The sequence below is a fragment of the Chiloscyllium punctatum genome, chromosome 10 (genome assembly GCF_047496795.1).
Source record: "Chiloscyllium punctatum isolate Juve2018m chromosome 10, sChiPun1.3, whole genome shotgun sequence".
NCBI classification, from domain to species: domain Eukaryota; kingdom Metazoa; phylum Chordata; class Chondrichthyes; order Orectolobiformes; family Hemiscylliidae; genus Chiloscyllium; species Chiloscyllium punctatum.
The window spans coordinates 122,150,344-122,163,287 of NC_092748.1; the positions used below are offsets into that span (position 1 = coordinate 122,150,344).

Sequence of the window (12,944 nt, forward strand, 5' to 3'; positions counted from 1 at the left end):
TTTGGATATTATGACATTTCAGGTGCTCTCCTAAGTAGTTTTTGAAAAGTTTTGAGATCTACCTTCTCAAGACCGTACAGAATTTTATATTTTAATCAAGTCTCCTTTAACCTTTCTAATCTCCAATGGATACAAGCCCAGCTGTTTTAACCTCCACTCATAAGACAATGGGTATTAGTCTGAATTGCCTCCATGATGGGGTCTCACCAGTGTCATAGAGATGTACAACATGGAAACAAACCCTTCGGTCCAACCTGTCCATGCCGACCCAATCTCCCAACCAAATCTAGTCCCACCTGCCAGCACCCTCCAAATATCCCTCCAAACCCTTCCTATTCATATACCCATCCAGATGCTTCTTAAATGTTACAATTGTACCAGCCTCCACCACATCCTCTGGCAGCTCATTCCATACACGTACCACTCTCTGTATGAAAAAATTGCCCCTTAGTCACTTTTATATCTTTCCTCTCTCACCCTAAACCTATGTCCTCTAGTTCTGGACTCCCCGACCCCAGAGAAAAGACTTTGCCTATTTATCTTATCCATGCCCCTCATAATTTTGTAAACCTCTATAAGGTCACCCCTCAGCCTCCGACGCTCCAGGGAAAACAGCCCCAGCCGGTTCAGCCTCTCCCTATACCTCAGATCCTTCAACCCTGGCAACATCCTTGTAAATCTTTTCTGAACCCCAGAATTGCATGCAACATTCCAACAGTGGCCTAACCAATGTCCTGTACAGCTGCAACATGACCTCCCAACTCCTGTACTCAATACTCTGACCAATAAAGGAAAGCATACCAAACGCTGCCTTCACTATCCTATCTACCTGCGACTCCACTTTTAAGGAGCTATGAACCTGCACTCCAAGGTCTCTTTGTTCAGCAACACTCCCTAGGACCTTACCATTAAGTGTATAAGTCCTGTTAAGATTTGCTTTCCCAAAATGCAGCGCCTTACCTTTATCTGAATTAAACTCCATCTGCCACTTCTCAGCCCATTGGCCCATCTGGTCCAGATCCTTTTGTAATCTGAGGTAACCCTCATCGCTGTCCACTACACCTCCAATTTTGGTGTTATCTGCAAACTTACTAACTGTACCTCTTCTGCTCGCATCCAAATCATTTAAATAAATGATGAAAAGTAGTGGACCCAGCACCGATACTTGTGGCATTCCACTGGTCACAGGCCTCCAGTCTGAAAAACAACCCTCCACCACCACCTTCTTCTACCTTTGAGTCAGTTCTGTATCCAAATGGCTAGTTCTCCTTGTATTCCATTAGATCTAGCCTTGCTAATCAGTCTCCCATGGGGAACCTTGTCGAATGCCTTACTGAAGTCCATATAGATCGCATATACTGCTCTGCCCTCATCAATCTTCTTTGTTACTTCTTCAAAAAACTCAATCAAATTTGTGAGACATGATGTGTGCCATAGGACTATAAGGAGTAAGACCAGAAGCAAGACGTTACGCCCTTGAGCCTGCACTGCCATTTAATAAAATCATGGCTGACATTTCTAACATCCACTTTCCTGCCTTTTCATTGGAACCCTGATTCCCCAACTGATCAAGAATCTATTTATCTTAACTTTAAATATACACACAGACATTGCCCACACAATTGTCCACAGGGACATGGAGATCCAAAGATTCTCAAACATCTGACAGAAGAGATTTCTCCTCCTCCTCAGTCTTAAGTTAGCACCCATTTATTCTGAGACTATACCCTCTAGTCATAGACTCACTCCCAAGGGGAATTTTCCTCTCAGTCAAGCCCCTAAAGAATTCTCTTTGTTTCAGTGAGATCACCTCTGATTCTTCCAAACACCCATGTGTAGAGCTCCAACCTGTTTAGCCTTTGCTCATAAGACAATCCCTCCAGAGTTGGGATCATTCTCATGAACCTTCTCCGAACTTACTCCATGAAATGATACCTTTCCTTAAGGGATCAAAACTGCTCACAGTATTCCTGATGTGGTCTCATCACTACCTTGTATAGCTGTAGTCGGACTTCCCTCCTCTTATGCTCCAATCCCCTTGAAGTAAGGACCAGCATTCCATTCGCTTTCCTGATTACCTGCAATATCTAGAACACAGAACATTACAGTGCAGTACAGGCCCTTCGTTAACCTGTGGAACTAATCTCAAGCCCATCAATCCTATACTATTCCATTATCATCCATATGCCTATCCAATAACCATTTAAATGCCCTTAATGTCAGCGAGTCTACTACTGTTGCAGGCAGGGCGTTCCATGCCCCTACTACTAAGTAAAGAATCTACCTCTGACATCTGTCCTATATCTATCATCCCTCTATTTAAAGCTGGGCACCTTCGTGCTAGCCATCACCATCCCAGGAAAAAGGCTCTCCCTGTCCACCCTATCTAACCCTCTGATTATCATATATTCTCAATTAAGTCACCTCTCAACCACCTTCTCTGTCATGAAAACAGCCTCAAGTCCTTCAGCCTTTCCTTCTAATACCTATGTGCTAGCTTTCTGTGTTTGATACACAAGTAAGCCCAAGTCCCTTTGTGTTGCAGCTGTCTGCTGTTTCACACCACTTAAATAATACTGTTGGTTTGCTTTTCCTTCCAAAATGAACAACTTCATATTTTTCCACATTATACCTCATATAGTCCTTGTGCCTGTATGACTAAAGCATAATGTCCTTATTTTTGTATTCAGTTTCCTTCACAATAAATCATTATGTTTTATTACCTTTCCAATTACTTGCTGTATCTGCAATCTAACCTTTTATGGTTCATGCATGTGATAACCCAGAATTCTCTGCATCTCAGAGCTCTGTAATCTATCACCGTTTAGATAATATTGTATAATAATTCTGGCAGCAAATCATTGGGAAAGCAGCGTCAGGATCAGACTGTGTCACAGTGGATTTACAATGGATTCCTCCTTGAGAAATTTACTAAAGTTTTTCAAGGGGATGAGGTGAACCAGTGGATGCAGTTTACTTGGATTTTCAGAAAGCAATTGGTAAGTTCCCTCATAAGAGCTAATGCATTTAAAATGAATGTGCAAGGGATTAGGGTTCATGTCCTAACGTAGATTTAAAAAACAGTTGACAGACAGGAACCAAAAGAGTCAATGAGTCGTTTTCCCAGTGACAGGCGGGGTCAGCTGTCCACGATCTTGATTTTTTCTAATCATTTTTGGGATGTATGCATCCCTGGCTGGGCCTGCATTTATTGCCTGTCCCTAGTTGCCCCTTGAGAAGGTGGGGCTGAGCTGTCATCTTGAACTGCTGCAGTCCATGTGCTCTAGGTAGATCCACTTAAGGAGGGAATTCTAGGATTTTGACCCAGTGACACTGAATGGGCAGTGGTAGTAATCATGTTGATATCTTATTCATATGATTTAGATATTAATGATTTAGAAGAGGATAATAAATGTAATATCTCCAGATTTGCAGACGGCACAAAGCTAGGTGGGAGGGTGAGCTGTGAGGAGAATGCAGGGATGCTCCAGTGTGATTTGGACAGGCTGAGTGAGTGGGGAAATACATGGCAGACACAGTATAATACGAATAAATGTGTAGATATCCGAATTGGAATCAAAACCAGGAAGGTGGATTACGATCTGAATGGCGATGCATCTCCTCCTTTCCCAATTCAATGTGACCTGGGTATCCTTGTGCACCAGGCGTGGAAGGTAGGTATTGCAGGTGCAGGAGGAAATGTAAAAGGCAATCTGTATGTTGGCTTTCACAGTGACAGGATTTGAGCACAGTTGTAGGGATGTCTTGCTGCAATTATCCAGAGTCTTGGTGAGACCACATCTGGGGTATCAAGTATTGTTTTGGTCTCCTTACCTGATGAATGATGTTCTGACTGTGCATGTTTACTATGCTGATTCCTGGGATGGTGGGGGGTGAGATCAGTTAGGACAATATTCACTGGAGTTTAGGAAAATATGGGGAAATCTCATAGTAACCTGTAAAATTGTAACAGGACTAGACAGGGAAAATGCAGAAAGGATGTTCCCAATGACTAGAGATTCTACAGAGGTCACAGTTTAAGAATATCATAGAATTCCTACAGTGTGGAAGCAGGCCATTCAATCCATTGAGTCCATACCAATTCTCCGAAGAGCATTCCACCCAGAACCCCATTCCTGTAATCCCATAATTTCCATGGCTATCCCACCTAGCCTGCACATCCCTTGACATGAGGGGATAAGCCAATCCACCTGACCTGCACATCTGTGGATTGTGGGAGGAAACCGGAGCACCCGGAGGAAACCCACGCAGACACGGGGAGAATGTGCAAACTCTCCACAGTCCACACAGACACTCATCCAAGGCTGGAATTGAACCCAGGTCCCTGCGCTGTGAACAGGGGAGTGAGTTGGATGATCAGCCACGGTCATATTGAATGGTGGAGCAGGCTTAAAGGGCTGAATGGCTTGTCCATGCTGTTATTTTCTATGTTTCAGGGTTTAAATGTTTCAAAACAAATGGGAGGAGACGTAAAAGAGGTGGGGGTGGCATTGCTAATCAAGGATAGTATCACAGCTGCAGAAAGGGAGGTCGTCGAGGAGCGTTCGTCGACAGAGTCAGTATGATGGAGGTCAGAAACAGGAAAGGAGCAGTCACTTTATTGGGACTTTTCTGTAGGCCCCCCAGTAGCAACAGAGACACGGAGGAGCAGGAATTTGGTGCTCGGCAACGAACCATGCCAGGAGTCATATCTGTCAGTGGGAGAGCATTTCAATGGTAGTGATCATAACTCCCTGACCTTTACTATACTCCTGGAGAGGGATAGGAGCAGACAGTATGGGAAAGTATTTAATTGGGGGAAGGGGAATTACAATGCTATTAGGCAGGAACTGGGGCACCTAAACTGGGAACAGATATTCTCAGGGAAATGCATGACAGAAATGTGGAGGTTGTTTAGGGAGCACTTGGTGTGAGTGCAGGATGGGTTTGTCCCACTGAGACAAGGAGGGGATGGTAGGGTGAAGGAACCTTGGGTGACAAGGGATGTGGAACATCTAGTCAAGAGGAAGAAGGGAACTTAAGGTTGAGGAGGCAAAGATCAGACAGGGCTCTAGAGAGTTACAAAGTGGACTGGAAGGAACTGAAGAATAGACTTAGGAGAGCTAGAAGGGGGCATGAGAAAGCTTTAATGGGTAGGATTAAGGAAAACCCTAAGGCGTTCTGCACTTATATGGGGAACAAGAGGATGGGCAGAGTGAGGGTATGGCCAATCAGGGATAATGGAGGGGACTTGTGCCTGGAGTCAGAGGAGGTAGGGAGGTCCTTAATGAATACTTAGCTTCAGTATTCACTAATCAGAGGGACCCTGATGTTTCTGAGGACAGTGTGAAAGAGACTGATATACTGGAACAACCTGGTGTTAGGAAGGAGGATGTGCTGAAAAGTTTGAGAACATAGGATAGATAAATCCCCTGGGCCAGATGGGATATACCCAAGGTTACTGTGGGACACGAGGAAAGAGATTACTGTGGCTTTGGCATCCTCAATGTCCACTGGAGAGGTGTCAGATGATTGGAGGGTAATGAATGTTATTGCCTTGTTCAAGAAGGGGAATAGGGATAATTCTGGGAATTACAAACAAGTCAGTCTTATGTATGGGCAAATTATTGGAGAAGTTTCTGAGAGACAGGATTTATGATTACTTGGAAAATCATAGTTTGATTAGAGTTAGTCAGTGTGGCAATGCGAGGGGCAGGTCATGCTCACAAACCTTATTGAATTCTTTGAGGATGTGACAAAACACATTGATGGAGGTAGAGCAGTGGATGTGGTGTATCTGGATTTTAGCAAGGTGTTTGATAAGGTTCCCCACGGTAGGCTCATTCAGAAAGTAAGGAGGCATGGGATACAGGGAAACCTGTCTGTCAGGATACAGAATTGGCTGGCCCATAGAAGTCAGAGGGTGGTAGTAAATGGAAAGTATTCAGCCTGGAGCTCGGTGACCAGTGATGTTCTGCAGGGATCTGTTCTGGGACCTCTGCTCTTTGTGATTTTTATAAATGACTTATGTGAGGAAGTGGAAGGGTGGGTTAGTAAGTTTGCTGATGTCATGAAAGTTGGTGGAATGGTGGATAGTGTGGAGAGCTGTTGTAGGTTGCAATGGGACATTGACAGGATCCGTTCTGGGCTGAGAAGTGGCAGATGAAGTTCAACCTGGAAAAGTGTGAAGTGATTCACTTTGGAAGGTCAAATTTGAATGCTGAATACTGGGTTAAAGGCAGGATTCTTGGAGGAACAGAGGGACTGTGTCCACAAATCCCTCAAATTTGTCACCCAAGTTGGTGTTAAGAAGGCATAAGGTGTGTTAATTTTCATTAGCAGGGGAATTGAGTTTAAAAGCAGCAAGGTTATGCTGCAGCTCTGTAGAGCCCTGGTTAGACCACACTTGGAATATTGTGTTCAGTTCTGGTTGCCTCATTATAGGAAATGTGGAAGCTTTAGAGAGGATGCAGAGGAGATTTACCAGAATGCTGCTTGGACTGGAGGGTGTGTCTTATGAAGAAAGGTTGAGGGAGCTGGGGCTTTTCTCACTGGAGTGAAGAAGGATGAGAGGTGACTTGATCGAGGTGTACAAGATGAAGAGGGGCATAGATAGAGTAGGTAGCCAGAGACTCTTTCTCAGGGTAGAAGTGGCTATCAAGTGGGGACGTAATTTGAAGGTGATTGGAGGAAGGTTACGGGGAGATGTCAGAGACAGCTTCTTTACACAGAGTGGTGGGTGCGTGGAATGCACTACCAGCAGTGGGAGTAGAGTCTGATACAGTAGGGACTCTTGGATAGGCACATGGAAGATAGTACAGTGAAGGGTTTGTAGGTTACTCTGATCTTAGAGTAGGATAAAAGACCAGTACAACATCGAGGGCCAAAGGAACTGTGCTGTACTGTTCTATGTTCTTGCAAAAATGGATAACTTCACATTTCCCCACATTTTGTTCTGGTCAATTTTTTCCCATTCACCTATCAGTATCTTTTTCGTACTGGCTAGTGTCCTCTTCACAAATTACTTTCCTGCCTGTACACCTATTCAGTTTGATGTAACCCTGTTTCCATCCTGTGGGGTTCTCTTGCCCATACTGCTGAATCCACTTTATTTCATTCCTCTCCGAGTCACCAGGGGGTTGCGAGCTCATGTCACACGTCAGGCTTGAACACGAATATGAGAGGGACTGCTGTCCTGTGGTGCTGAGCAAGTAGGAGGTGCCGATGGTAACAGCTCATTGCTGTGTACCTGCTGTTGAATGGGTTCCGATATGGTCTGAACTGGATACGTATCCTTGCTTTCAGTCATGCTGCGCCCATTCAGGATATGTTGACATGCAGGGTATGTGCACATTACAGGTTATTCTGAGTTGCTGTGTTATAGTGACTGTCCCTTTGCCTCCATAGGTCCTCGGGAAGCCTGAGAACAAGGAGAGCCTCCTGTTGTCACTGCTTAGCCTCAACCCTCAAACTGTCTGGGTTATTCTGATGACAGGCGGCGGACATTTTGCTGGAGCTGTATTTCGAGGGTAAGTATAGAACTGCACAACCACCTACTGGCCTATCCACTGGGAAAACTCAGCCAGAACATTGCTAATGCGCACAGCCTGTGTTAAGAAGCAAGAACAGTGCACCCAGAAACAGGCTGTTCGGCTGATCAAGACTGTGCCAATGTATGACATCTTTCTAAACTGTTGGGCAGCTCTGGGGCTAATAGTTTGTAAAGGACCAGAATCCCAGCTTCCCACTGTAGAAATCCTGAGAAGTGTTGCAGCATTTCTGTGATTCCACCGACACCATCACCAACAGGAAGGGGTCTTCATTTCATAGAATCAATGACAACCTATTAAACTGATGCAGTGGTAAGAGACAGATGGCGGGATAGATGCAGCACAGGAACAGACCATTCAGATATTGTGCTGAACATGGCGCCAAATTAAACGAATTCATTCTGCCTACCCTTGGTTCAAATCCCTCCATTCCTTGTATATCCATGTGCTTATTTGAAAGCCTCTTAAATGCCCCGAAAGTCTCTGAAATGCCCCTTAAAACCCCCAAAAAACTAGAAATCTATAATAGCTCAAGTAGCATCCCTGGAGAGAAGAGTTATCCAATGTCCTTTTGAAAACTTCATGATTGAAACATCCAACTGCCAGCCACCATGGGGATCCTAACCATTCAGTGCATGAGAAATGCTTCTCTTACCAAATCCCTTCAGCCTTTGTTCTCTGGTTTATGGCAATAGTATGTCTCTATCCACTCTGGTAAAACCAATGACTGCAGATGCTGGAAACCAGATTCTGGATTAGTGGTGCTGGAAGAGCACAGCAGTTCAGGCAGCATCCAAGGAGCTTCAAAATCGACGTTTCGGGCAAAATCTACAGCCCTCAGAATTTTTAGTCACCTTGATCAAATCCCTGAATCAAGCCTATCTTTCCCAAGGAGAACAGTCCCAAAGCCTCCAGTCACTGAAATTCCTGTTACCTGGAGTCTTGTAAATTATCTCTACACTCTCTCTAATGACCAACATATCTTCCCTAAAATGTGGAAGCACAGAACTGGACACAGTATACTTTGGCTGAGGATGAACTAACTATCATAGATTCTCTACAGTATGGAAGCAGGCCATTCAGCCCATCAAGTCCACACTGATCCTCCAAAGAGCATCCCACCCCATGGTCTTAAGGTCCCCCCCTTCCCCCCCCCCCCCCCTTCCTCCTCCCTCCCTCCTCTTTGCCCCTCCCTCCTCTTTGCCCCCCCTCCTCTTTGCCCCCCCTCCTCTTTGCCCCCCCTCCTCTTTGCCCCCCCTCCTCTTTGCCCCCCCTCCTCTTTGCCCCCCCTCCTCTTTGCCCCCCCTCCTCTTTGCCCCCCCTCCTCTTTGCCCCCCCTCCTCTTTGCCCCTCCCTCCTCTTTGCCCCCCCCTCCTCTTTGCCCCCCCCTCCTCTTTGCCCCCCCCTCCTCTTTGCCCCCCCCTCCTCTTTGCCCCCCCCTCCTCTTTGCCCCCCCCTCCTCTTTGCCCCCCCCTCCTCTTTGCCCCCCCCTCCTCTTTGCCCCCCCTCCTCTTTGCCCCCCCTCCTCTTTGCCCCCCCTCCTCTTTGCCCCCCCTCCTCTTTGCCCCCCCCTCCTCTTTGCCCCCCCCTCCTCTTTGCCCCCCCTCCTCTTTGCCCCCCCTCCTCTTTTCCCCCCCCTCCTCTTTGCCCCCCCCTCCTCTTTGCCCCCCCCCTCCTCTTTGCCCCCCCCTCCTCTTTGCCCCCCCCTCCTCTTTGCCCCCCCCTCCTCTTTGCCCCCCCCTCCTCTTTGCCCCCCCCTCCTCTTTGCCCCCCCCTCCTCTTTGCCCCCCCCTCCTCTTTGCCCCCCCCTCCTCTTTGCCCCCCCCTCCTCTTTGCCCCCCCCTCCTCTTTGCCCCCCCCTCCTCTTTGCCCCCCCCTCCTCTTTGCCCCCCCCTCCTCTTTGCCCCCCCCTCCTCTTTGCCCCCCCCTCCTCTTTGCCCCCCCCTCCTCTTTGCCCCCCCCTCCTCTTTGCCCCCCCCTCCTCTTTGCCCCCCCTCCTCTTTGCCCCCCCCTCCTCTTTGCCCCCCCCTCCTCTTTGCCCCCCCCTCCTCTTTGCCCCCCCCTCCTCTTTGCCCCCCCCCCCTCTTTGCCCCCCCCCTCTTTGCCCCCCCCCTCTTTGCCCCCCCTCCTCTTTGCCCCCCCTCCTCTTTGCCCCCCCCTCCTCTTTGCCCCCCCCTCCTCTTTGCCCCCCCCTCCTCTTTGCCCCCCCCTCCTCTTTGCCCCCCCCTCCTCTTTGCCCCCCCCTCCTCTTTGCCCCCCCTCCTCTTTGCCCCCCCTCCTCTTTGCCCCCCCTCCTCTTTGCCCCCCCTCCTCTTTGCCCCCCCCTCCTCTTTGCCCCCCCCTCCTCTTTGCCCCCCCCCTCCTCTTTGCCCCCCCCCTCCTCTTTGCCCCCCCCCCTCCTCTTTGCCCCCCCCCCTCCTCTTTGCCCCCCCCCCCTCCTCTTTGCCCCCCCCCCTCCTCTTTGCCCCCCCTCCCTCCTCTTTGCCCCCCCTCCCTCCTCTTTGCCCCCCCTCCCTCCTCTTTGCCCCCCCTCCCTCCTCTTTGCCCCCCCTCCCTCCTCTTTGCCCCCCCTCCCTCCTCTTTGCCCCCCCTCCCTCCTCTTTGCCCCCCCTCCCTCCTCTTTGCCCCCCTCCCTCCTCTTTGCCCCCCTCCCTCCTCTTTGCCCCCCTCCCTCCTCTTTGCCCCCCTCCCTCCTCTTTGCCCCCCTCCCTCCTCTTTGCCCCCCTCCCTCCTCTTTGCCCCCCTCCCTCCTCTTTGCCCCCCTCCCTCCTCTTTGCCCCCCTCCCGCCCCTTTGCCCCCCTCCCTCCCCTTTGCCCCCCTCCCTCCCCTTTGCCCCCCTCCCTCCCCTTTGCCCCCCTCCCTCCCCTTTGCCCCCCTCCCTCCCCTTTGCCCCCCTCCCTCCCCTTTGCCCCCCTCCCTCCCCTTTGCCCCCCTCCCTCCCCTTTGCCCCCCTCCCTCCTCTTTGCCCCCCTCCCTCCTCTTTGCCCCCCTCCCTCCTCTTTGCCCCCCTCCCTCCTCGTTCCCCCTCCCTCCTCGTTCCCCCTCCCTCCTCGTTCCCCCTCCCTCCTCGTTCCCCCTCCCTCCTCGTTCCCCCTCCCTCCTCGTTCCCCCTCCCTCCTCTTTGCCCCCCTCCCTCCTCGTTCCCCTCCCCTCCTCGTTCCCCCCTCCCTCCTCGTTCGCCCCCCCCCTCCTCGTTGCCCCCTCTCCCGCCTTTGCCCCCCGCCTTTGCCCCCCTCCCCCCCCCCCCCCCCATGGGGGTGTTTGATGGGGGGACAGTGTAGATGGACCGTCGATTTTAATTGTAAAGAGTAGGGGGAGGTTTACTCTGTATCTAACCCTGTACTGTACCTGTCCTGATGTGGACAGCGGTTATAGGTTGTGTTCTGTTGAGTCCTCAGTTTGATCCATCCTCCCCATCAGGAATGAAGCTGTTCTCCACAAGACGTTTCACCGTTACACCGTGAGAGCAAAGCGTGGAGTTACTCAGGGCGCGAAGGATGGACAGAATAAAACCCGGGCACCAAAGTCTGCTGGGGCCTCACTCAGGCGTTACAATGAAGCTGCTCTTGTCAAGGTCACTGGTTTGTAACCTTTGTAATCTTGGTTCCCAATGCAAGTTTGGGATATTAGTGCACTTCCCACACCTCAGTGACTCATCTCCAGCTGATGTGGGGCAGCAATGGAAAAACATACAGATTTGGAACATGTTTTTTCAGTTGAGTTGTCCCTCAGCGCTTTACAGTTGGTGCTGTGCCTTTCAACTGACATAATTGTTAAAATTTAAGAAACGATGTCTCCATTTGTTACAGCAAGATCCCAAAATTAACAAAGCGCTGTAGAGCCCTTCTCTGCCAGTTGTGTCACGGGTCGTTGGCATCCACCGACTCCCACAGCTACTGGGATTACATCTCCTCCCACCCCACCTCCTGCAAAAATGCAATATTCCCAATACCTCTGCCTCCGCCGTATCTGCTACCAGGAGGACCAGTTCCACCACAGAACACACCAGATGGCCTCCTTCTTTAGAGATCGCAATTTCCCTTCTCCCGTGGTTGAAGATGCCCTCCAACGCATGTCATCCACATCCCACACCTCCGCCCTCAAACCCCACCCCTCCAACTGTAACAAGGACAGAATCCCCCGATCCTCACCTTCCACCCTACCAACCTTCGCGTTAACCATATCATCCGCTAACATTTCCACCATCTCCAAACGGCCCCCACCACCAGGGATATATTTCCCTCCCCACCCCTTTCCGCCTTCTGCAAAGACCGTTTCCTCCGTGACTACCTGGTCAGGTCCACGCCCCCCTACAACCCACCCTCCCATCCTGGCACTTTCCCCTGCCACCGCAGGAACTGTAAAACCTGCGCCCACACCTCCTCCCTCACCTCTATCCAAGGCCCCGAAGGAGCCTTCCACATCCATCAAAGTTTTACCTGCACATCCACCAATGTCGTTTATTGTATCCGTTGCTCCCGATGTGGTCTCCTTTACACTGGGGAGACTGGGCGCCTCCTAGCAGAGCACTTTAGGGAACATCTCCGGGACACCCGCACCAATCAACCCCACCGCCCCGTGGCCCAACATTTCAACTCCCCCTCCCACTCTGCCGAGGACATGGAGGTCCTAGGCCTCCTTCACCGTCGCTCCCTCACCACCAGACGCCTGGAGGATGAACGCCTCATCTTCCGCCTCAGAACACTTCAACTCCAGGGCATCAATGTGGACTTCAACAGCTTTCTCACTTCCCCTCCCCCCACCTTACCCCAGTTCCATCCTTCCAGCTCAGCACCATCCCCATGACCTGTCCTACCTGCCAATCTCCCTTCCCACATATCCACTCCACCCTCCTCTCTGACCTATCACCTCCATCCCCACTCCTATTCACCTATTGTACTCTTTGCTACCTTCTTCCCAGCCCCACCCCCCCATTTATCTCTCCACCCAGGAGGCTTCCTGCCTCTATTCCTGATGAAAGGCTTTTGCCCGAAATGTCAATTTTCCTGCTCCTCAGATGCTGCCTGACCTGCTGTGCTTTTCCAGCACCACACTGATCTAAACTCTGGTTTCCAGCATCTGCAGTCCTCACTTTTGCCTTAGAAATTTAATGGACAGGAAATGACCACAGTGTAAAGAATGCAGTAGAGGAGCCAAGTTGAAAGGGGTGCTGAAGCGGTCAGACTTGGAGATGTTTGTGGGCACCCTTTGAAAGTCCAAGTTACACTGCACTAGATGTTCCTTTCCTTTCAACAGTTAAAGGACACAAGACACTTTGAGATATCCATGGCCCTCCAGAGCCTTCCTCTCTTCACCTTCCCTTTGTCTCCATCCTGCCTTTCGATTGTGCATTGACTACCCTTCCTGATGTTTCAATCTCTGATGCTGTATGC

At 50.1% G+C, this 12,944-nt stretch overlaps 1 protein-coding gene across 1 annotated transcript in view; it reads left to right on the top strand.

Annotated features, from left to right (window-relative positions):
- ankzf1 (ankyrin repeat and zinc finger peptidyl tRNA hydrolase 1) overlaps positions 1–12,944 on the top strand; it is a 62,182-nt gene that overhangs the window by 14,599 nt on the left and 34,639 nt on the right. Inside the window, exons 4-5 of the mRNA XM_072580065.1 lie at positions 7,408–7,529; positions 10,972–11,125. Coding sequence (XP_072436166.1) covers positions 7,408–7,529; positions 10,972–11,125 — 276 coding nt within the window. The remainder of the gene's footprint in view (positions 1–7,407; positions 7,530–10,971; positions 11,126–12,944) is intronic.